Source organism: Cygnus atratus, chromosome 1 (genome assembly GCF_013377495.2).
Source record: "Cygnus atratus isolate AKBS03 ecotype Queensland, Australia chromosome 1, CAtr_DNAZoo_HiC_assembly, whole genome shotgun sequence".
In the NCBI taxonomy this organism is placed as follows: Eukaryota; Metazoa; Chordata; class Aves; order Anseriformes; family Anatidae; genus Cygnus; species Cygnus atratus.
In genome coordinates, this window is record NC_066362.1 from 72,566,293 (window position 1) to 72,591,707 (window position 25,415).

General features: G+C 36.8%; 1 protein-coding gene across 2 annotated transcripts in view; it reads right to left on the minus strand.

Annotated features, from left to right (window-relative positions):
• Nucleotides 1-9,572: 9,572 nt before the first annotated feature.
• ATXN10 (ataxin 10) overlaps nt 9,573-25,415 on the minus strand; it is a 116,050-nt gene continuing 100,207 nt past the window's right edge. For both annotated transcript variants that reach the window (XM_050708824.1, XM_035551024.2), the window contains exon 11: nt 9,573-10,374. In XM_050708824.1, the coding sequence (XP_050564781.1) occupies nt 10,187-10,374 (188 nt within the window). In that variant the 3' untranslated portion in view covers nt 9,573-10,186. The remainder of the gene's footprint in view (nt 10,375-25,415) is intronic.

Consider the following 25,415-nt stretch of genomic DNA (forward strand, 5'->3'; position numbering starts at 1 on the left):
ACTAAAGAGGAGGGCCTTAAGGGTATGAGTGACAAGGTAGACCAGCTGCTGGTACAGATTAGTAAAGCTCCACTGATCTCAGGCTAGTTCACATTAGCCAAGAAATTTTACTCCTTGTTCTCTTTTTCACTTTTACTGGTACAATTAGGCATAAATTACTTTTGCCATGGGATTTGTGTGTGCCACGTGCTCACACAACAGACATACGGAGGCCTTTCTTCCCTTGAGGTTAACAAGCAGCACATGATTAAAATCACATTAACTCAACAGTCACTCTTACTCTGGAATTGCCAGCTAATGCTATTTCTGTCATTTCTTTTTTCAGGAGGGTTTGTATACGTTTGTGTCATTCAATTTTAGTGCATGGCAGGTTACAGCAGAGCTTTGATTCATAGCCGGACATAGATTATTTTAAGCAGAAGGAAAAATGAATCTTGGTTTTAACAGCATTGTACTGTCATCTTGCGGTCGCAATGCTTGGTTCCTAACCCTTATTTGGAAATGCCTTGAACAAGAATTTGATGTGAGCAGGAAGAAATAGTGATTGCCTCACTCCTGGCACTTTGGTTTGTTTGGAGGCCTTCTTCCTGCAGCTCTTGCGACAAGAGAGAGATTGACCTTGCCAACTGTTTCCACTTCAGTTCTCTCCATCTCCTTCCTTCATGAGAGGACAGCATGACTTCCTCCATAAAATCATCGTTATTTAGAAGACTCCATCTCCTCAGGCCTCCAGCACTATAAACACTTAGTCTAAAAGAGATTTTCAGTGCAGTGCTGTGTACAGCTCTCCTTCCTGCATAAGCTTTAAAGGTGGAATGCTCTACTTCTGTCTGCTACTGATATGCATCTGTTTCACAACTCAGGAAAATCATTCCAAACATCTTCTTGGCTTAATTCACTTTTTCCAACTTGCAAACAGCAACCTTTTTTGCTTTATCTTGACTGCTCAAGATACCAGCCAATGCAGGATTCTCCCAGTAGACTCTTCCACTCAGCTCAAGAGTGAATTTCTTGAGCTTTACTAAAACAAGAAGAGAAAGCTGTGAGCTAGGTTGCCCTTCAACTCCAATTGTGCTGCTCCCAAGCTAATGCACTGCTCTCCCACCTGCCTCCTTGCATCCCCCTACAGGCTACAAAGCCATATTTCAGAAAGACACACAATGTACATTCAGTCCCAGTGATGTCTGACAGTCATCCATCAGTGCATGAACAGAAACAAAGAAATAATAATTGGCTTAACTAGTTACCTGGAAGTGTGTAGTGTGAGGATACCCTTACCCTAAATCAGACTCCAAAAGAACCCTGTCCTTCTCCTTTAGAGATAATATATAAATCTCTTCTTATGCAGATTCTTCATGACTCTTTCACAAATACCAGGAATCAAAAGCTTAAAATCTCCATTTCTTGTTTCTATTTGCAGTCTTCACTGTAGTCATTTCACTCAGGTTAGAGAAAAACACTAGTACAGTCACTATTGTTACCTTCAGTTTCAGCTTTTGTGTTTGGGCTACCAATACTTTGAGAGAATGTTTATTTTTGCAGAAATAACTGTTAACACTAAAACTTGGGGGAAAATTCACAACCACATTGCTACAGTGCTCAGTTCACTATCTGGGAGGAAAAACATTGTATTTTGGTTAGAATTGTGTTACTATTGATCCCTTACATGGAATTCTAAGTATACATATTGAATTCCACATTTTCAGAAAGAATTACATACAGCTTAAAATGTTGTAAACCATGTTTACTTCAGCTATTTCCATATAGAGATTGTTACGATCTTGCAAATGGGTTTCCACAGATAGACTTACGCATATGTCTGATGCATAATAGGCATCAATCAACTCAGTACCAGAAGGGGTATCCTCTGTGGGCCCTGGGATCCACTTGTGCACCTATCAGAGTACACATGAGGGTTATACTCTAAAACTTCCCAAAGACAGTATATTCACTGCAATTTTTTTATTTTTTTATTTTTTTAGCTGTACATATTTTAAAACGTTGGAATTACTCACTTTATCCTCACACCTTCAATATGGCTAAATTTTATTTTGGCTTCAGAACAGAATTAAACTACTTGCAGAGAAAAAAGAAATGTAAAAATGCTTCAGAAAGAGATGACTGCAGAATGATGGGGATAGTATGGAAACTTGCAACTGACAGCTTCTACTGGTATGACAGATGACAGAAAATAGAATGAAATGCCAAGAATCCTAATTGTGGTAGACTTAGCACAGATGTTAGGGGACCGATCTCATCAATGAATGGTCCAACCACCAGGTATGGAGACGTTAATGAATGCAGGAATTGATAAACTGCAGAGGAAAAGCAAAACAACAGCAGAGTAGTGACAAGGCTGACAGACTAATACTGTGGGAGTAGCAAAAGTTTGTCTCCCCAGAGGGACAAAACACACATGCATATGCAACCCAGACAATGTCAAAACCAAGTTTCTGCTATAAGACTCCAATAGCATGGTGCCTTGGCTCTGCTTCGGGAAAGACCACCTCTAACAGCTGAAGACATTTCAATGGCTAATTCGGTCCTTTGCCTCACTTACCGATTCTGCCAACAAGGCTGCTGATTAGTAGTAACTGTGACGGTGGTTTCTGTGATGTGGACAGATGCTTGCGAAAAGCTGGATGGAGACCACCAACTCTCTTCATACAGGCCACTAAACAGCCATCTGAGGGTAACCACTAGGTCGCTAGCAACTTGGGTTAGATTCAAACTAGTGACTTCGAGGTGAAAAGGCTCCATATTCAATTACCAGTCCCCTGAGTCATCCCATCCACCCTCTATAGTTATTTCAGAGTGCTTTGGTAAGCAATATCTGAGGACATTACATGTGTTCAAAATGCTAAAAATACACATCTAAGAGGGCAGGGAAAAGATCAGATAACCCAAAAGTAAATTTTCCTTTATTTTGGTCAAAAAGAAATAAATAATTATCCTAATGATTTAGGATAGCCTATCTATTATCCTAACACTCCCCACCCCTCCTCCCCCCCCAAATGAAAGGGATTTTTTCTTCCCCTTTGCTGCCCCAATTCATTTCTTGCAAATATTATTAGAATACTAAGAAGAGAGAGAGTGTTTTGGGAAAAATATATATATTTCTTTTACTTATTTTCTAAACAGTCAAATCAGCAGTAGAAAGAATGGAAATGTACTTGATGGTTGGGGGGTGTGGGAAGGGATTAAAAAAAGCCCAGCACTAAAAACGATGACTCCCAGGGATTCTGCCTAGGGCTTCTCAAAATTGCAGACTTGTTTTAAGAGTGACAGTGCCCTCTGGTACCCCTGGGATACGGTATTTTCAATGCAACTCCAGAGTTCCAGCAATCTATTTTTGTCACCTATCCTGGGATCTGACAACTCTCACCAGGAGCCCAGTTAAACAAGCCTCCAGTTTTTAAACAAAGTGGATTTTAATTGAGAAACACCTGTGGTGAGAGAGCCCACTGGCATTATTAAAAAGCAAATTTATCACAGTGAATCTTAGAGGCAGGGGGAGGGGGGTGAATAAATGGGGAGGGGGTGTGGGAGGGATGTCCAAGCATACGTCATACCTGCAGCACAGTACCATTCCTTTCATAAAACTCCCTTGAAGAAATGTGTACAATTTGACTGCACTCCATGAAGAGTGTTTTTCCCAACAAGCTGTTCCCAGGGTGTTGAAAAGCTATCATTCATAAAAAATTATTGAGGGGGAAGGAGGTAGCAAAGGGGAGTTCAGAAGGCCAGGGATGCCAATGGAAACCACAGAATGAGACCCTCTGTAAAGCACACACCTGTTTATGGCCACCATAATAGCTTAACTAGAAAGCTTAAAGTTCCAAATTGTGGGGGTAGGAGAAGGGGAGAAAGAGAGAAAACATAATGAAAGCTTGTTCTAATATCAAAATACACTTTAACCCATGGAGTGCAGGCTGACAATGGATGGCTGCAATTTAGAAGAAAGCACTGACAATGCAAAATACACTTCAGACATATCTTGGTATCATTAGATAGACATGAGCTCAGGCCACAGATTGGAAGAAGCATCACTTTATAGAGTATGTGGCTAAAAAAAAAAGATCTTTAAATAATATTTAGTGTTGGCCTAGACGGCAGTTGACAATAGAGTAAGTTCCAAGGTCTGTCTAAATGCAGTGCTAACTCCTGTGACAAAGATTTTACAAAGCAAGTAGAAGAGAGTGAAGCATCAGCCACCCTGCAAAGATTTGCACGATATGCAAATGTTTAGAATGACAAAGAATGTGCTGTAATTTTAATGACAGTGTTAGTGAAATCCCTTGGTCATTTGTAATAGCATTATGCATGCACTCTGTCCTCAGTGAACAGTAAAAATGATGTACACAAGCCTGCTGGCCCAGGTGAGAAGACTTGACATTAAGAATGAGATTTTTCACAGGTATTAGTAAGTATGCAGGTTTCCAAAAAGCAGCTAGGCATTTTCATCCATTATTCCTTTATGAAGTGGTTTTGTTGTCATTTTTACCAAGAGTTCCCAAAATTTCTTGAGAAAACAAATCTCAGAGTGAATTGATGGAAACCACAGGCAGAGTGAATAGACATATCTTGCACTGAGCAGGGTTTCAATCATTCTTACTCTAAGCCTTTATCTCAAGTATTCTGAGCAAGGCTGGAAGGTGGCTTTTGATGCAGCGATCTTAGTCTTGTTCATAAATGAGCACTTCTGGTGGAACCCATCATGATGGGCCTAGAAAAAACAGAACATGAGGTTTGCTGTAGGTCTTTGATGAGGAACATAGGGTAATAAAAGACAGTTGTATGTATGCCTCCCAGTTTCTTTTCACTAATGATGCTGTCCCCTTTTTCTTCCCCTTTTTGAGTGTGCACACATTACATTTTTTCTTTTGTCTTTTTCTTACAAACAAGCCTTCTGAACATTGCTTCTAATCAGAAATAGGAACAGTCCATGGTGTGCAGAAGATCCTTTTCACATGATTATTTCTCTGAACTTATATTTGTTTCCACTCAAAAATGATAGGAAACTTTCAGGTTTCGTACAAATGTTATGAAAATCACCTGACATTTAAACAAGACCAAATTCAATGCAGTGTTTCTTACTAACGAAGCTTCAGTGATGTCTCTAAGACATACAAAGCAGTATTGGGTTTTGGTGTTTCTGAACTCAGATGTGATCAAGTATGCAGCAAAAAGAAGGTGGGGTTAATTTTAAATGCTCTTGATTTCCATGTCTTTACCTTCAGCTGCTTTTACCTTCCCTACAAAAGATGTGAAAAGATATGAATTCTGATTTAAATATTTTGTTTTCTATTTACATATTTTAAATAAGCAATTATTTTCTGAATTGCATATGACTATTAGAGTAAGCTGTAAGACTGCAGAAAACACTGAGCCAGACAGCAGAATATCTTTGATTCTAATAAAGCAATAGAAAGACACAGGTAGCTAATCCTGTCCAAAATAAACTTGGTGTGAAAGTAGATATTGCTTTGATCTTAGACTGGAGAGGGAAGGATCTTCCTAAAGGAAGTTTTGGGTTACAAAAATCTGAAACTGTCAGAGTCTGGAAAGAATGATGCTAAATAATCATACTCCCTGGTTTGTTTTTACGAACAGAATGCTAATGCATTTCCAATCCTCTAGTAGTCCTCTCTTGGTTTTGAACTACTAGAACTACTCCCTTTCTCACCCTGTAAGGTCCACATTTATTTGTTGCTGCAATCTCCAGTTTGAGTGGTTCCTTACTCCATGTTAGATGGACATCAGCAGGCAGCCCACAGAAAAGTGCAGAGAAGCTCTCAGTTTTTGATTTCTTTTGCCAGCAACACGCTAGTCAGGAGCAATAGCTGCCAGCAACACGCTAGTCAGAAGCAATAGCTGTTGAAAATGGCCACGACTGGAACAAAGACAATGCAAAAGCAAATTCAGCAAATAGTGGCTTGGCTCTCCCAAGTCTCCATTGGGAATGCATGAACTAAGTTTTTCCAAAGCTTACAATGTGGACAAATTTGAACTGGATTATGACAGAAGGAAAATACATAGCTATCATTTATATGAGGAATACTTAAGTCTTTTAAAAATTTACTTTAAGGATACTATTAACACATGCAAAAAAAAAAAAAAAAAAAGCATTAGCTTCTCATTTTCATAAATTACTGCATCTTATCAGAAATCACCATAAGATAAAGTTCCTGTAAAGAAACTAATTAACCCTGAAGAGGCATGGAAAATTTCCACTTGAAAGGTTACAATTTCACCAAGCAACAAGCAACTGGAAATGGATCTCAACATGGAAAACATTATTTAACCCTAAAGAGGGACACTGCTAACAGGTCTGCCCATAAACAGCAATCATGCCCTAAATATCTTCCACATGTAACCGAATAAGAAACACTTGTTTTGGGGTATACTCTAAGAACAGTGCACACACACTTTTATCCAGCTGTGACTTCAACATACTGCAAAGCATCCCAGAAGGAAATCAGGAGAATGGGGGCAATCCACCTAACAAAACTGCTTCTTTCTTTAATGATGCCGGTGACTTGTCTGTCTCCGCACCCAAGCAGCAAGGCACAAGGGTCCAGCACCTTGGACAGCTCTGCCGGGCCTCCATGTGAGCAAGGCATGGAGGCCTCGGAGGCTTCGCCCACCACTGCACTTCTGGGCCTCCCCTTGGCTGGCCCAGCAGCTCTCCAATACCAAAATGGTGAACACTGCAGAAGGAAACCATAGTGATTTTTAAGGAGGAAGCCTAAAGGGAAGGGAAAATGGCTGCTTTTGCATTACTTCACAATTTCTCACCCCTCTCTGCTCCCAACATTTACTACGAAGAAGTTTACTTACTGTACTGTAAGAAGACAGCAAATTCTAAGTCAACATAAAACAGTGATGCAGATAAGGCTAGGTGCAAAGAAACGTTTAAAGTAGTTTTAGGTACAGCCTCATATTTAGATTGCTTTTATTTGGAAATAAAGGGGAGAATTTTTGGAGTCTTACTACCCAAACACTTGTATCAACTTCAAAAGATAAAATCAATTGTTAAATAAAGATTGTGACAATGGCACTAAGCACCAGGGATTATTTTTTGTTCGTTGCATTTACAAAAGTTTTACAAGTACTTTAGGTAAAACAAACACAACTTACTAGGAGTAAAAATTCAGAACTCTGCAAACATTTAAACTTATTTCTCGCAACTGATAAGAAAGCTTTTTAAAAAGCTCATGATGAAAAACTAACTCCTTATTTGCTTTTAATAAAAAAATGGACCTTAAAAAAAAGATCTGATCACTATTGTTTGGAAGCACTCGAAAGCAATGAGATGGTCACAAGACTTGATCTAACTGTTCTGCCCCTTTACAAACTCAATAAAGCTTGCTTTTTATGACTGATTGCTGTGCTGTATTAATCCTCTAGCATATAAAACAAGCCTATTGGAGACTTGGACTCCACTGGGGGAGGACAGGGAAGCTGTTGTGTTCTGAGAATTAATCCATCTAGGAAAATCAAAAGCCAGCCACTCACAATACAGTAATCAGCATGTTCTCTACTGTGAAAGCCCTACATTTCCCATTTAGAAAACACAACTATTACTGCATTATACACTGAAACACACAAAACCCTTTTAGTTATTTGTGTTTGTTATTATTTGGTTTATATTTATGGGTTTGTGTGTATTCCTTTGGTGGGTGCACAACCATCGAGTTAAAAAAAAAAAAGCTCCCTATTGCTTAAAAGGAAAAAGGGACTCCCACTGCTTTTTCCACAACCCAAGTTCTTTCTGGATTTGCTTTGTGAACAGGATTTTAACTCTTTATTACCCTAAGTAAAAGGAAATTCTTTGCATTTTTTCCTTCACATATGAAGTTCATTTTTTGTTCAGGATAATTACTTTTTCTCACTTTGTTAAATTATCTAACATGAGTTTCCTAACTAGCATTGCTAAAATAAATGTGTCTGAGGTTTTATGATTCCTCAATTGAAAACTGCTTCACTTTATTCTAGGTACTATTATATTTGATGCTCCTTTGTTAATAAAAGCTTCATTCTTTCCTTTTAGAGTTGAAAGATGTAGCCTTCCAAATAAAAAAAAGTGTGTTTTTATAATAAATTTTTGGGAGGGGTTATTTAGGTGCTAGAACTATGAATTTTCAATTGTGCTGTGAAGATGAAGATTAAAAACAAAGGAACAAACAAAAAACAGAAAACCGTCTGTAAATATTATGTAACATAGTAATTTAACTGTTAAATTAAGTCTGACCTAACTATAAGAATTAAGGCTTAGGAAAATCATTCAGAAACCACAATCTTATAGAGCACATGCTCAGGAAGAAACAAAATCATATCTTTTTCCATTCAGGTAGCAAAAAACACCTGTATAAGAAATGACTTTATAAAGTTGGCATTTAAACACAACCATTTTAAACATCCTCTGAAATGTTCCTGTCAAATTATTAAAAAAAAAAAGTGTTTTCTAAAACAATACTTTTCTCCATTTCTTTTTAATTAGGTTGTCACTAAAAGCAACAAAACGTAAGAGTCTTTATTCCTATTGCCATTATCCCTTTATGCACATTCTTTACTTAATAAAAGGCTAAAGAATTAGCAGTTTTGTATCATTGCCTTGAAAACCAGAAGGTAAAATCCCCCTAGATCAATGCCATTCCCATCTGGTCAGCATGGTAGATACTAAAGCCTTATGACTAAATTGAGAAGATCTTAGTAGTCTGGCTACACTCCAAATCATTACTATACATTTCTTATAGTTCAAGGTACTACATACTTTTTCCAGTTTTGAAGTCAAAAATGGGATTTGAGGAGCTGATGCACGTGGCCCTGTGTCTGTTACACACAGTTTAAGGACACAAACTTGTTTTTCCAGTGAGAGTGGGATTAAATGACAACAACATGAACAATTTAACTTTTCTGGGACCTTTCTGCTGGACAGAATTGAGGAAAACCAAATGACAGCAATGGCAAAGATCTAGAAACATTAATCTGCAATTCTTGTTTGGTTTATACATGGAGGATTACATTTCTTGACTACCAGGACAAGGTATGGCACACACAGAGTTAACCTTGACCCCCCCACACCCCACCCCAGACCTCCTCCCCTTTCTCAGCCCCCCTTCTCCCACCCATCTCATTCATGCCACATTCCACAGTGGCAGGGTCCAACAACAATATAGGAGGGTACCCAAAATGAAGAGGCAGGGCCTTCCATTCTTCTGCCTCTCTTGAATTAATTAACTGGAAATGAGTTTTGTCAATGTTTTGGAAAGGCACAGGGGTGAAAAGAAACTGCTAGAATTAATCACAGTGAGAAACTACCTCTTCAGCAGTCTGCCAGAGTTCAGAAAACCCATGAGAAGTGCAAAATAAAAGGAAAGTGGGCTGACTTACCATCCAAAGGAACAAATAAAATTCAAACAAACACCGAAGTCTCCAAAACAGAGACATGCCCCAGTGCAAAGGAATGTAGCATCTGTTGCCGCAACAGCTACAGCCTTGTTTTTAATATACTTGTCATGAAGACTGAAAGGTATCAAGGTAAAAAGACATTTTACTAACAATTTAAATTGCTGAAGGCATGTTGTTTAATTCACTAAATATTTACGTACATCCAGTGTTCCACTGTTCTTTATATAACATAGGTATTTAAGCACCATGATAGAACACAAGCAACTTTCATTGTTTTGCCCTGATTCAGCACAGATCTTTTAAACACAGAAGGCAAATTGCAAGGCAGATATTTTTTGCTGTGTTTTTAATGATAGTTATCTTCAGGTTCATGGAAATTGTAACAACTCAATATCGCATGCATGACATCTTTCTATTAATGAAATGAGAAAGTAATGACATTTCAATCATCTGAAAAGAAGGATTTTTTCCATAAATTCATTTACATTTCTTGACTACCAGGACAAGGTATGACATGTATTTGGAAAAAAATGTACTATGCTGTATACTGTAAATTACTATACTGTAAAAATGCACTATGTATTTAGAAAAAGTGTAAGTGTCCTTTTGTTTACAACAGTGAGGGAGAACAGTTGTTTGGTGATTTCTCTGAGAATGAACAGAATGAATCCAACCGACTGGAAATAAAACTGAAGAAGCCTTGATTGTTTCAGCAGGGAAAATATTTCAAGTGAGAAATCTTTTAATGACTCGACTGTTCTTAATTTTTTGTTCACGAAGGCTTTTTTCTGACAGATCTCAGAAGTAACTTATCATCTTGTTTCTCTATCTCTAAACCCATATGCTCAAGGACTGAATTGTTGGCCAATCCTTTCTCCTCCATCCGTGCAATAAGCTCTTGGTTTCTCTCATTTTGTTCAGTGAGATTTCGGATAGCATATACTGCCCACTGGTTCACAACTGTTGCACAAAGTTAAGGATCATTTTTTTGTGTGTTTGTTTTTCTTTCTTTTCTTGTAAAGATGAAACAATGATTTATTAACATTTCCCCCCAATCCATCAAACCCAGAAAAACAGCAGAAATCTAGTGTTTGAAAAAGACACATACAGATTATGATTCTGAACTTGTAAATGCTTGCATATGAGATAATTTAAGCCTAAATGAGGTATATCCATTAACTTCAGGCAAATTTACTAGGTTTTATCTTGAATAAAAAACACACACACAAACACACAAAAACAAACACATGAACTGCAGGAATTGAAAGGACATTTTTTAAAAACAGAATTATAGTTAATTGAAATGTTCTAATGATCTTCCTAGTACAACTAAAAACAAACAAACAAACAAACAAAAAATCATTGTACTTACAGTCCTAACACCTCTACACTGCACATTCAAGAACTGGCAAAATAAGCTGTAAGTCAGGTACAAGAAAGATGACTACTTTCACCAAAAAAGTTGAAATGTGGGAAAAGAGAAATACATGTTAACAACTGAAAATAGCACAAATAATGTGGGAGACCCTTAAAAAATATTAACCTCTAATACTATCTATGTTCAGTTCTTTGCGCCTGGGTACTTCTACAAACTCACTAACAGAAAGGAAACTATGATCACCAGCAGGTAGCTCCTACTCACGTTTAAATGGGCACAAGTTGCAACTTATTCACTTTCTAAGGTGGTCCCTTGAGGCCAGGATTGAGGCACATGTCAGGGCCATAGACAAAGGATTTAAATTCCCAGGATTATCAGTCAGGCATCTTCCAAGTGAACTACAGTGTTCATTTTATGAAGTGTCAGAGATATTAGCTCCAATTCTGCAGCTGAAAAGCTATGTGATGATATAATCTTTCCCAAGTTACCCATATGGGAGGCAAGTCATTCTGAATCACACGAAAGTGGTTTGCCTGCAGGGCACCAATTATTTACTACATGTAGCTTCACATCCAGTAGAAGAATATGCTTAATTTACTCATCTCCTTGACGTCTTTTGGGTTGGACAGTGTGTAAGCACAGAGATGAGATAGTGCTCTTATGGGCATTTGCCAGGGGGTGACTGGAGGGGAAAACTCAACGGGGGAAGATGGGAACTTCAGACAAAAGAATAAAATGCATGAATTGGACTTTCTTACACAATCTATCATAACAGCATTTGGAAAATCCAGTACCACTGCACCAGCCACTGCACACGTTCTTACAGTAGCAGTCTTATTATTTTGTAAGTGTACCTTGCACTGACTGCTGTGCCTACCTTGCTCCCATCTCCAACTGCCCCTTAGGTTTACACTCATCCTGCAAAGGCAGTCTGTCATGATAGGCTGTTTGATGCAACAAGCAATGTGAATGAACATCAGCATGTGACAGAAGCAGCTTTCTTAACGTGAGACCTTATCCAGCCTTCACAACCTTAATTTTAAGACAGGAAATGACACAAAAGAATAAGGAAGACAAAAAATAAATAAATAAAATATGAGACATAAGCTTACCACAGCGCTACTTAGATGCCAAAAGAGAACAGAGAAAGGACTGAAATAAAAAGCATATATGGAATCCTCAACAGAGAGAGAAAGGTTTAAATGAAGAGTAGCTTGGCCAAATGTCACAGGAAACACACATGCTAGGGAAAAATCCTGTATTGCCATGAATCTGTGAAACAGCCCATTACCTTTTAACAGTAGTTTACATTTATTTTCACATTCAAGCAGCCCAGAATTGGAAATCAAAAGTGGTAAAGGAGTAACAACCGCGGGGCTTTTTTCTGACAGTTTTTCAGACCGTCAGGAAACATGCTGCACATCTCCACCATTAAAAAAAAATATATATATATACTTGCATAAGCAAGATCCAGATGGGATAGTGACAGAGTAGAGAAATTAGTAAAAAAAAAAAATCACATCAAGGCCAAATAGATGAACATGATAGAGAGAGTATCAATGTATTGTCTTCTGTCCATGCATCACTACTATGGGTTAGATGAAAAGAAAAGTGCCAAAATACATATATGTTATGTAAGTTGAATACTTCTACTAAAGATTACATTTGAGTATATAAACCAACAATAAAATACCAAAAAAAAAAAAATATCCAGAAGCAGAATCTCATTCAACAGCCCCAAAGGTAAGAATGAATTTCGGAATGCTAAAGTATACCAGGTGATGAATGCAGATGAACAAGCAGAGGTGGAAGAAGGCTGATACTAGCAGGTCTTCCCTGGGTCTCGTTTAGGGCATTTCACAAGTGCCAGAAAGTAACATGAAGGTCTCCCAGCGAGCTGTGAGAAACATGCTATCACCCTCCTTGGCTCTGTTCCTGGGATGAGGTGCAGATTTCTCCCACATTTCTAAAACACAACACTGAACTCCACTTGCATAAGAGAACACTTCCCTTAATAAAACTAATAATAATTTAAAAAGCAATTTTAAAACAGTGACAGTTTTCAATAATGCAAAGAGTCACACAGAAAAAAAAAAAGTACTTTTTTTTTTTTGTATTGGCCTTGGGAATAATCCTGTTTCCATCATCTTTATGTTCTTCAACACAAAAACACTGCTAAAACCCACAGCAAATGATGTTCTCCTATTATCATATCCATTCATGCTTACATAATATCTAAGACATCCCCATTATCTTATGAACTCTATCATCATTATGGCATTTATCATTATTGACTACTGTAGCTGAAGCTGCAAAATGTTTTCAATAACGTTTTCACTCATTCAAAAACTCTTTTCTGCATGTAGGTTTTCCATTGCAAATTCAGTCATGAATATGCATGATTTCCCTTGTTCGCTTGCTGTGTGAGGCTAAGACCTTTGGATGGCTGTGTGCAGACCTAGACAGACTTAAGTGTCAGCAGAGATTAAAGCTAGTCGCCAGCTAATATTCACATTACCCTCTTGCTCCTCTCCAAAGATAGAGACACAGAAAGAAAATTAAACATATTCTAGAGTCTCTAATCCTACCAACACTTTAAGCACTTTATTGTATGCTCAGCTTTAGAAAGAGAGCTTCTAAAGTTTCCATAGTTACTACAAATAAGAGCATGAGCCTGTTTGTTGTGAAACTTCATAAAGGAAAAGAACTGCAGCAAGCACAGTAGATCTCACTGGATAGCATTGTCCAGATTTTTCCAGCAGTATATTACTGCAATGTCAAATTAATTAATATTATAGACAAGGAAGTGAAAATTGCATCTCTCTGTCACAGTGGAGAGGGCATACAGAAGAAGTTAAAATTTTCATTTCATTTTACAGGAGCTTCACTACTGGACTACTTGTGTTTAGGTAATGAAAGTAAACATTTGTATACATTTATAGCAACTCTTTTCCAAAACCATTCTGTACTGTATGCTATGCATTCTTAAGTTATTTATACTTATACAAACAATAATAAAACTGAACCAACTTGCTCTGTGTTCCATACTCATGTAAGAAATTTTCAAATAGCTATTTAAAGTTAATCATCTAAACTGCTCTGGGTCATTACTTCAATTGTCAGGGAGGAGGCATAAAGGGGAAAGGAAAGGTGGTGTCTGTCCTAAAGGATGAAAAATGTTGCTATGTGGAACCAACAAACTATGAAAAACTAAACCCCTTGAATTCTGTAGAAGTTTTGCCATTGACTTCAAAGAGAACTTCTCACAGTTCTTGTTGTTTCTTTTCTTATGGATTCTGCTACAACAGGTTGCCAGAATCAATGCTAGTAATAGCATAGCTACTAATTTAGGAGTTTAATGCTACATGAAAGTACAATTGCCTGCTGTCAGGAGGCACTAACGAACACCCTATTGAGACGAATTACTAGAAAGGAGGACTTATAAAACATTTCCCAAGGAGAGTATTCCAGCTCTTCATTCTCATATCAGGTGCCCCAATTTGGACAAAATGTTATTGGTAAGACTATTGCATCCATCACCTCTATGAAATATTCTATAAAAAAAATTGGATTCTACAGATGAAAAATAGTGGGCATTATTATTAATGAGGCTTGAATCTGACTAGGTACATACACAAGAATGCCTAAGTAATGTTGAAAGTACACTGCTTGAAAAAGGCAAGTGGTCAGTTTTCAAGCAAGTTTAGGATTATCATTAACTAATATAGGCTACTGAAGGGTGTGGCAAGACTGATATACATATGTTGATATTCTTAAGTCCCCTTCATATTTATTATTTCTGAGGAATTTCTAAATATAACATCCTTGGTGAAGAGTTTGATATACTACATAGTTTATACACACACACACACACATATATATATTTGGTCTGTTTGTTTCAGTTTGACAGTTTCCTGAACTACATTAGACTTTCTGTAACTAAATGATTACTTAGGAAACTATCTTCCATAAGAGTCAATTTTCTGCATTAAAAAAAAAAAAAAAGGATATTCTTTGTGTGATTCTATTACCTCATTTAAATCAGATTTTGGACTATTTAAACATTAACTTCATTTAAACCAAATATAGGAAGAGATACAAAACCTTAATAAGGCAGACAACCCACGCAGTTTGGAACTGCAACAGCTAGAGCTGTCCTTCTTCTCTAAGAGCTTTTCTGGAAGAGGTCTATAGGACTAGAAATCAGAGATAATGAAAATACAGTCCTTGCTAACTATATTTCTTTCCTGTCTTCAACACACAATCCAATTCTCACTGAATGTTCTACAGACAAGAATGAAATACTAAAGCATCACAGTAAAGAATCACTTCCACTTACAGGCCTGACTGGACTACACTGAAATGAAATAAATGATCTTTTCAAGAATTTCAAGTCCTTTTAAGTACTTTTGTATCACAGCAACTTGAAGACAATTCTTCTCACTATTTAAAGAGGTCTATAGACATTGACTGGCACTGTTAATCACAGTTCAGATCAATGTGCCGTGGTTGACCACACATAGTAGACAGTCAGGATTTTGGTCCCTCACTTAACAGCCGAATTGCTTACAAAGTGCTACAAGTTTATTTCTGTTGGTGATTTTAGTAGTTTTATGCTGTTCTAGAAGCTGTATAAGTTGACAGAAATTCCTTAAAACTGTTCCTTTACTTTTACAGACCTTTTACTTCTGTTTAAGACATTATCAGAAAAAGCAATCACAGCAAACAAAGATCTAAGAGTACCATCTCAATGTACTTACTTATTTTGAAGAAGCTATTTTATATTTTTAGAATGTATGTTTGGGAATCCATTTATTCCTGACATTACATTATCAGCATCAGAAAAATTCAGGAATTCAGCCTAGCAAACTTGAAATTATCTGCCTAGAATTTACAATAAAAAGGCTTTAAATATTTTGGTTTCCTGTAGTTTTACTTAGCAGATTCCATAGCAGTTAACATCATCTATGATTGCAATTGCCTCATTCTGGATTTAAAAGCTGGAAACAGGCAGTGTGCTATCGTCCAGAAATGTCCTTCCCTCCCCTGCTGGACCTGGTTCTTGCAGAGAAAGCACAGTACAGCCCATGTTATATAGATGCCTCCAAGGTGGAGAGACGCTGGAAGAGGCATTTATTCCTTATCACATTTTCTAAGGATAAGTTTTGTAGCACCGGGGAACCGAGCGCAGAGGTTCACTTCTACTGCAACTCTCACCTGCTTTAAGAGATCAGTAGGAGGGTTGGACCATCCATCTCCAAATTAGCTTCAATCTCCACCACTATGTGGCAGCAAAGCTTCACTAGAAATGCACGAATAAGGTACCTGCAACCAGTCCTTTCCTACTCCTCCTAGCTACCTTTATTTATATCAGTGTCCAAACGTCCTACCTATTAGCTATTTCTTAAAGCCTGCCATATGGTATACGGGTTCCTTTAAAATGGGATTGATGTATGACAACAGAAAGGCATGTTATATCTCATATATAACTTCAACTGAAAGTTAATCTGTCTAAACATCTACAGCCAACAAATATACTTTAAGACCAAAATGGACAATTACAACTATTTTGTCCAATGCATCTGCTTCGAATACAGACCACTGAAATATGTCACTCTTGAAATCAAGTCAATCAGTTTTGTTTTATGTACAAGATATTTTTGTGCCATTTTCTGAAACATATCTAATCTTGACCAGGAGATTTCACTGTGTCCCTGAATAAATTATTCCAGTGGGTAAATATTTTCATTCATTATAGCCTGAGATTTTTTTTCTAGTTTACATTTGTTTAGAAGTGTTTCCAAATACTGATTTCTATTCTAGATCTAAAAAAAATAAAAATAAAAATAAAAATCACAGATCCTGGTCAAAGCACTTGGTAAGGATCTTTTGAAAAACTGAGGAAGGTACACCAAGCTTTGCAAAATTCTTGCACCTCTTCCTTACATTTGTATTTTTCAGTGTTCCCTCTGAAGCACATTATGCTCAAATTTGCTAATTGGCTGATTACAGACGAAACATGACTTGTCAACTCCTTTTGGCTTTTCTCTCAGTAATTCCAATACAGTGAAAACCAAAGCCAGACAACATCCAGCTACCCTTTCACGCCTAGCTACGTTCCAGCAAATAAGAGTCCTAGCTCTTCATTTGGAAATACTTTTTCACCACTGCTCAATTATGAGGCAGACAGACCCATGTCAGGATGCTCCTTACTTCCAAGACTTGCTTGTCTGCTTGGAACTACACACAGCACACATCAGTGATGTTCAGCTAAATAGTACCCAACGTTCAGTAAATGGCTGTTTACTACTGCAGTAATTCGGGTTACTAAGCCATTCATATCTAGAGAAATTTTGGTTAACAGGTCACACCATTTATATACCCAGACATTTGATCCATATCCTATGTGCCTCCTTTCATTTTCTACAGGACTTAAAAAGAGAATACCAACACACCTTAGCATACTAAGAAATTAAACAATTTCTGTCAAGTACTATAGAGCTACTAAAACCATAGTACATGTTTAGCTATGTCAGGCTATTTTTTATAATAGTGTTTTATGCCAAAACTTACAAAACTTAAAATAAAATAAAGCCATAACCTCTAGTTTGTTTTACTTCTTCCTATACTCAGACTTGTAATACTAGCTTAAAACCATGAATATGGCACATTCATTTTTACTGCTTAGGCTGCCAAATTTTTAAAAAATTATGACTTACATGTTTAATAGAAACCCATAATTTATGAGTAACTATAAATCATCTGTTTTAAAACAAAGAATCACACTCTTGATCAATTTCAAGCTAATGTGCTAGTTACAATATTCTGTTCTTAGAGACCCTTCTATTACACTAATCCCATTTTAAGAATTCATGACAACTAAACCTAAGTACCAGTTATCTATAACAGAGAGTTAGCAAACTGTTACACCAAAGAAAAAAAGCTTCAATTTGCTGTTACTTAACTGTTAAAATTGCCTCAGCTTGCTTTCTTTTCCCAGGCACAGAAAAAAATATAAAATTCCATTAAGCTGAAACTCATATATCAAATTATTATTAAAACCTACCACAGGCATTGAGATGTAAAGCACTGAAGCACAGGGGGGTGGTAATTGTGTTCACAAACTGACTAAATATCAGGCAGACTATAGTCATTTCAACTTTCCTTGGACATGTAAAGAAAAAAGCTCCACCTGCACAAATATATTCATGTGAATTTATATGCATACACACACACAAACAAACAGCTTTTCTAAAACCCTTTTAAAATGGAAATCATAGAAGTGAAATAAAATTCTCAAAATCTGGCACTAGACTGGAAAACACAACTTAGTTAATACCTAAGAGGTGATCAAGCTAATTCCAATTTATCACTCAGAAGGCTAAGGTAGATGATGAGATAAACTGACTTACAATTTGGATAGAAACTTTTTCTATTTATAAACTCTAGAAATTCATCTACATATATAGATTCAGCAAGGATCTGTATGCCAACTCATCTCTCAGCATTGTACTCAAGCATTTTATTGACTCAAGGTCTCTGAATAATGTATGTGGCATAATTCCCACCCCTGATGCTTTCAGTAATTTCAAATGTCACTTACAATCACATCACAAATAATCAAAACAATGAAGGTAAGTGAAACTCCAATTCCAGTCTCATAGACACTAGATGATATTCAGTGTGCATCTAAAAATAACATCAGTCAAACAAATGGGTGTTTTGAAAGATGCAACTAAATCATAACCAAGTTTTTTCTCATGTTTTGCAAACAGCCATTAGCCACAATTGTATCTGCTACAATTTCAGGAAATGCTTGCATCTCCTTGAAGAAATCTCAAAACACAAACAGACAAGAACAAATAAACAGGATCAGTGGTATGGACTGCAAATATATCCTTAGTGAGACAGAAAGGAAAGGCTATATTTTGGAAACAGAAAGAAAAAAGTCTAAGCAAAGATCTGGGAAAGAGACGGAAAAAGATTTAAGGATCAGGAAGGGGCTACATATGACAATGCACTCACCAGCTGAAATTACAGATTGGTTTAATAACACTGGCAGAAAATGGAACAGCAGAAAAACGTCCGAATAAAGATGTTATGCAGAGCATTGGCCGTATTACATCTGAATATTCGTTGGAGGTGTGCAAGAAACAATGTCAAGACGACAGACTGAAATATGATAAGGCGGTCATAGAAGGCAGTCCATTCTCAACTATATTTTTGAACCACTCCCAACTTTATTAAAAAACAAAACAAAACAAAACAAAAAAACTTTGGGTCTCAAATTTCTAGTGCTCTGTCGCAGCACAGAGGGGAATTTTTCAGAAAGTCTACAGAAAAATCAATCAAACTGTTTGAGCTATAAAAACAATGAAATATTATATTTTCTCTCTTTTTTTTTTTTTTTTGGTTCTTCTGGTAACTAAAGATCCACTTTCTTTCAAGAATTCAAGCCTGTCATGGATTTAAATCCACCAAGAGAATTAGGACAGAGGACAAATACGACAATATTTGGTTTAGAAATAGAATTATTAACTTTAATTCCTTACATTTCCATGCATGACTTGGTGCCTACAGAGATTATTCTTCTCAAGGGATTGCACATATTATAATGTAACATTTCAAAGAGCCTTCTTGCATTCCGTATACCTCTGTTAAACATCCGCCAGCTCGAAGAGGGATCCCATACATCACACACATTTATTAATGAAGACAGATATCATTTGCTGGAGCTGTGTAGAAGTAATACACTGAAGAATAGACTCTATATTTACATGTCCTCAAAACTGTTTTGGCATTTTATATATCCTCAAGAAAACCAATACAAACTTTCTTGTGAAATTTGAATTCGAGTATTTTTATTACCAATCATTCCTCAAATTGAGGAATCAGCAACCTGAGATATGCCATTAGGAATTAAAACTTTGTTAAATGTCCAAACAAAATTAATCCATGAACAGTTTTGAAAGAAAAATATCTATAAATTAATTCTGAGAATTATTTTAGACATTTTCACCAGAGTGTGTGTTAGGCAACAACCCCAATGTACTTGGCAATTACGAGCTAATTAAGACTTCACAATGCAGCATCACTTTGATTTACCAGGAAAGTATCCTAAAGTACACAGTGCTCTAAAGAACCTGATAAAATCATATTATATATGAAAGGCAGCTAGAAATTTAATGCCAGAAGCCTAACTCCCAATGTTCTTTCCCAATCAAGAACCTGTAAAAAGAGAGACAGAATTCCCACACAATCTTTTCTTGCACGTTTCCCACACAATCTTTTCTTGCAATGCACACTGCATGCTTCCTGTGGTCTAATTTAAGGGGGACTTTGCATTTGACAAAAAAATATATTTTATTCTTTGGCAACAGTGTGAATTACTGATCAAGCTAATAGATAGAGATGTAGAACATCTCACAAGAAAAACCTACATTTTTTTGTCTCATTCTGAAGTAGATAGATATCTTCTTGAAACAAAACAAAAATTTCAGAAGTGCTGTCCACGTCAGAATTTATATCTACCAAATATAATGCTTAAAACTGATGAAGCAGCTTTTTTCTTGGTTCTTCTGTCACCTTTAGGTGAGCTCTGTTCAAAGAGTTTTCAACATACAGAAAAGATAAACAGCAGCTTAGGACATGGAAGCTACATTATCCAAACTCTTCAGACGTGAAGTCAAAGTCAAGAGTAATCCAAAGTAGAATTAAATTACACAAAGGCCTCCTGTACCCTCCTCAACAGGGACCACGGACTCAGATCCTGCCTCCTTATAATAGTCCCACCTTGGACACCCCATTCAATATCCTATAGAAAAATCCCAGTTAGCATGGAATCCAAACCTCTCCAGTCCACCAACACCTCTGTAAGAACAAGACCAGCTACTCGCAATGAGTATAAAGACACCCTGATGTGTAAGTGCCAGAAATCAGTATTGGTCGAAAGATGATCTTCAAAACTAAAACCAGAAGCTTTATTTGGGAATAGCTGTCTTTTTCCCTTTTCACCATGAGGAATAACAAGAAGGCTGAAGTCTTCTGGGAACCATTTTCAAAATGGGCCCACTACTGCTGCTAAAGAATCTGTTATCATACAACACTAAAGGATTCCCTAGTGAACCACACAGATCCCATTGGCTCCATTAGAATCAAAAAAAAATACAGCTAAAAGGAATTCATGGTAACTTGAAGGAACAGGATTTGGTCTGTTGAATATGGTGAAAGAAATAAGCCCCTCTCAGAGATCGTTCTTACTCAATGAATAACAATACTTGTTCCTGTTCCAGCTTATAGCCTGATCAGTTCATCTGAATGTAAGTGTAAGATACAAAGAAGAAGCTAAAGTTTGTGTATATGCCATCAATCAGAAATCCTCTACAACTTTCAGGGTTTTAAAGAAGAATTCTCAGCACATAGGAGTTCAATTGAATTTAATTTTCATTCTAGTTCCACCTATAGTAATGCTACTGAGCTGCTATTTTGTGTTGTCTTTGGCACTAGGAACCTCTAAGTCCAGGTCAACAAATTTTGGATCTTCACCTGTGCTGACAAGTCCCATTCTTAAATTGCCACCTGTACGTCCTCAGCCACTGCTGAGTCACTAGAAATTGAGTTGATACCTTTTTATTAGTGTCATAGTGACAATCAGCACTGGTTTACAGCAAATAAGATTCTAACAGTGGTCCGTGTCTAAGGATACGGGCTACAGTAGCAGCAACCTGTGATAATACAAAACTGCAGCCCTCTGCCAAAGAATACACTTCTGTTTATCTCAGGTAGCCTTCAGATTTGTGCAGCAAAGCAGCTGTCAATGGGATGAGGAAATGGGCAGTTTCTTCCAAGTGGACAGAACTTGACAGGGCATGGAGAGAGTGATCATTACTGTTTTCAGCAGTACTCTAGTTCCTTTGAACTAACTGTATCCATTGAAATAATGTTATTTTATGTATGCTTATGAAAATAGAGTCAAATAGTTCACCTCAAATTGGTGAATGCACTGACAGTGCCTACAGCAAGTTTTCCAAAGAAAGGCAACCAGTACTGATGGAACATTATCCTGCTTTTTCTTGCCAACATAAAAGGGACAGCCACATCTACATGAAAATGCTCAACTATATCATAGTTTATTCTAAAAAGTCAACTTGCACTCATATTTTTGCTTTCCACTGGCTTCTATTCAGCTGTGAGGCTTTTTCACCGTATGTGGCCTGTTTTAGGTTGTACTCTGTAACTTAGGAATAAAATGTCTGTCAGTTCCCCCAAAAGTCTTTGCTGGCATCTCACAAAAACAAACTGCCATTGTTGTAGACCATAGCAACTTGATTTCTTCTAGCTTCAGCCAAAGGTTTCATGAACCACAATTATACTTGCTGTTGCCATCAAGTCAGAAGTCTTTTCAATCTACCTCTTAGATGACTTTCAGACTGAATATAAACTTCAGACTGAAGCTTAGGCAAGGAGTATCTGAAAATTAACTTGTATTTTCAACACTTTCATCCATTATTCAGACTAAGGACTCTATGTATGGATATCCACAGCAACCACAGTTTTCCCTTTTACTAAAATTCTTATTGCTGAAAAATAAGCAGCTGGGTGTACTCATACATGTAAAAATGCATGTGCACACATACTACACCATTTTTTTTTCTTCAAGTATGACTTCACTTTTGACTAACAGAAAAACATGCCTGATTAGGGATAACATAATACGGACACTTACATAAGGATAAGGTCTACTCCAATTCAATTCAGTCACAAAATCAATTTGAGAAATCAAATTGAGAAACCTACTATACGAATCTCATAAATTTAAGATTGGTAAGCATCCTGAAAAATCAAGAATATTCCACTTTCAAAGCTGCATTTCACTTCTCATCTTCAAATTTTATCATTAACTAACAGGTATCACTTTGAGTGCCTATTTATTTATGATAAACTGAAAACTCTTCAATAATAAACCGGACAGTTTATTTGCAGTTTTTAATAAACACCTTTTTTGTATGATTAGAGTCAACAATGCTTTAATGCTTTGATCTGAATGGGCTGGCCTCCTGCCTTTTGTTTGTGGTAAGCAAGTGGTATCTGTGAAAGGTCAGAAAGGAAGCTAGAAGGAACAGTAAGAAATGAGGGAGAGGTCAAAGACAATGATGAAAAGAAGGGTTCTTGTCTGATACTACTGCCTATCAGAGATGAGGAAGATGGTGGCTCAGGAAACAGAATAGAAGACTTTTTATTCTAGATCACTTTTTCAGCCCAAGTAATCCGAAAAGCTGGATCTGGAATACATTTTAACTGATATTACCCAGATAGGCATTTCAAATCCACTTTGCTCTTTAGCAGCAGGTTTTATTTATTTATTGCAAACACAAGGCACATAAATAAAACCAGAATGCTCCCAACTTTGCAGATGTAGAGCAAGAAACTGAATTTTCAAAGAACCTATCCTTAATCTAAAGGTAAACAAGTAGTTTACTTGTCCAGAAACACCTTTTTCTTCTTTTGAATACAGAAGGACAACTATGATTAGGATATGACAAATACAAGACGGAACATTTAAAGGGCACAGAAAAAGTTAAAGTGGCATTCAGCCTTCTTTGACGTTTAACTCTTCTGACCCCAAGATCTATAACAAACCTTATCCCCCACATCTTTAATTATTTACATTTTCCCCCTATACTAAAAGCCTGATACGTAAAAGTTGAAAATCTAGCATCTCCCATTATTACTCCAGTCAAGTTATCTGGAACCATGCAAAGTTACAGTAGTTGAAAATTTAACATGCTAATTTAAATCTTTGCAAGATGTACAGAAAGTTTGTTCTTTGGGGTTCATTATCATCTTCACATCCATTATTATTGAGAGTCTTTTATTGTTGTTATATCGTAACAACTCCTATAGGAAAAACTACTGCTTGTTAGCACAAATTTGAAAGATATAAGTCTGTTAGAGATGTAATTAGACAAGATAACACTGATGCACCAAAAGAATTCAAACCAGAAAGCTGAAGTAACACAAACATGCCAGCTGAACTTCAGTTAACAATCTTATAGCAATGAACCTCCTGATATTTCTATGCATATAACAAAGTAGTTCAAGAACTCAAAGGATGTGATTTTAAGGCAATGACAGGTTTACATGGGAATTTATTTTGAGATAAGAGCAGACCTATTTACTCTTTCACTATGCTTACATATGCTATAAATAAAACAATTTATTAAAGGATTTCTCCTCTCAAAGGTAATGAAAAGCTCTTAACATCTAACACGGCAGTCCACCTTCTCCTCATGAACTGCATACTTTATTAATTTTTTTCCCCACCCAGAAAAGGATCATGTCACTTTTACCACAACTACACCTTTCTTTAGAAGATTTTGTAGGTATGATTAAGAGGTTGATAAACCTCAGTTGATAAAATCTACATAAATCTACTATAAAATCTGTATATTAACTCTATTTTTAAGTGAAAAATATAATAATATCTAAACTGTAGAGCTTGGATGTCTCCAAACCAGACATAGCTCAAATGAATATGTGCATCTACAAAGACTGTAGGAGGAAATTTAAGATGTTCTCATATTAAAGGAAACTGGTTGAAACTTTTCCAGTTGGCTTTACACAAGGAGATGTGAACAACACAGCCTGAAACCACAAAAACAGGCACACAGGCACTAGAAACAAGAATGTAAAGAGAAGTTTCTGGACAAGACTTCCCAAAGAAACCCTTGCTGAAGAGCTACATCAAGCTTTCCCTTGCTGCATTCTACATCCTCTTGGCAAACTGCAGCATCATTGAGTGATAGTATACAAATTTCAGCAACTCTCTCAACATTTAGCTCAAGTTGCCTAAATATTTCCTTTTAATTAATCCTCCTTAAAAAGAGAAAAGAGACAAAATATATTCACTCTGGATCACAGAGTTAGATTTTGGGCAATTTTAAGGCGTTTCAATTTCAAGTAAGTAGGCTTTCAAATCAGTATTGCTCTGTTTTACAAGCATCACAAAACAGATTTCCAAGCAGAATGGGGTGCACAGAGGGAGAAGGGAATCAGTCATATCTCTTCAGAGGAATGTTATGCAATGGAGCTGGACACCTACATGCTACTGAGGCCTTGGTTTGTGGTGTCTGTTAGTATCAGAGTGTGCTACGAAGCGCATAAAAGCAGAGATGGATACGAACTTCAAACTCCTCTTTCACTTTCCCACATAAGACATGCTGAGAACACAGTAGACAAGGAATGTTAAAGAGACAGTAGAGAAGCAGGAAAGTATTAACTTCATGCAACACAACAGTGCTTGGAATAATAACTTTACACCAAAACAATAAAACAGTAGCCAGAAACTGTTCACCAAAAGCTGACACAGTAAACCTTGCAACAGCAGGCTAGTCCTTTTTCCATGTACCTGCAAACTGCATGCTATGAACCAGTGATGAAAGCTCATAATAAGAGGTGTCACTATGATAAGTAAGTCTTTAAAATTAAGTTTTATCTTCTGGTAAGAGGTTTATAGTTCAGCCATAAATTAACAGCCTGTATCAAAAGGTGTAAGAAGTTTCACATCGCCCAAAATGCAGTAAAGGCTCCCACTTGGTATTTTATTTTCATTTCACTCAAGGTT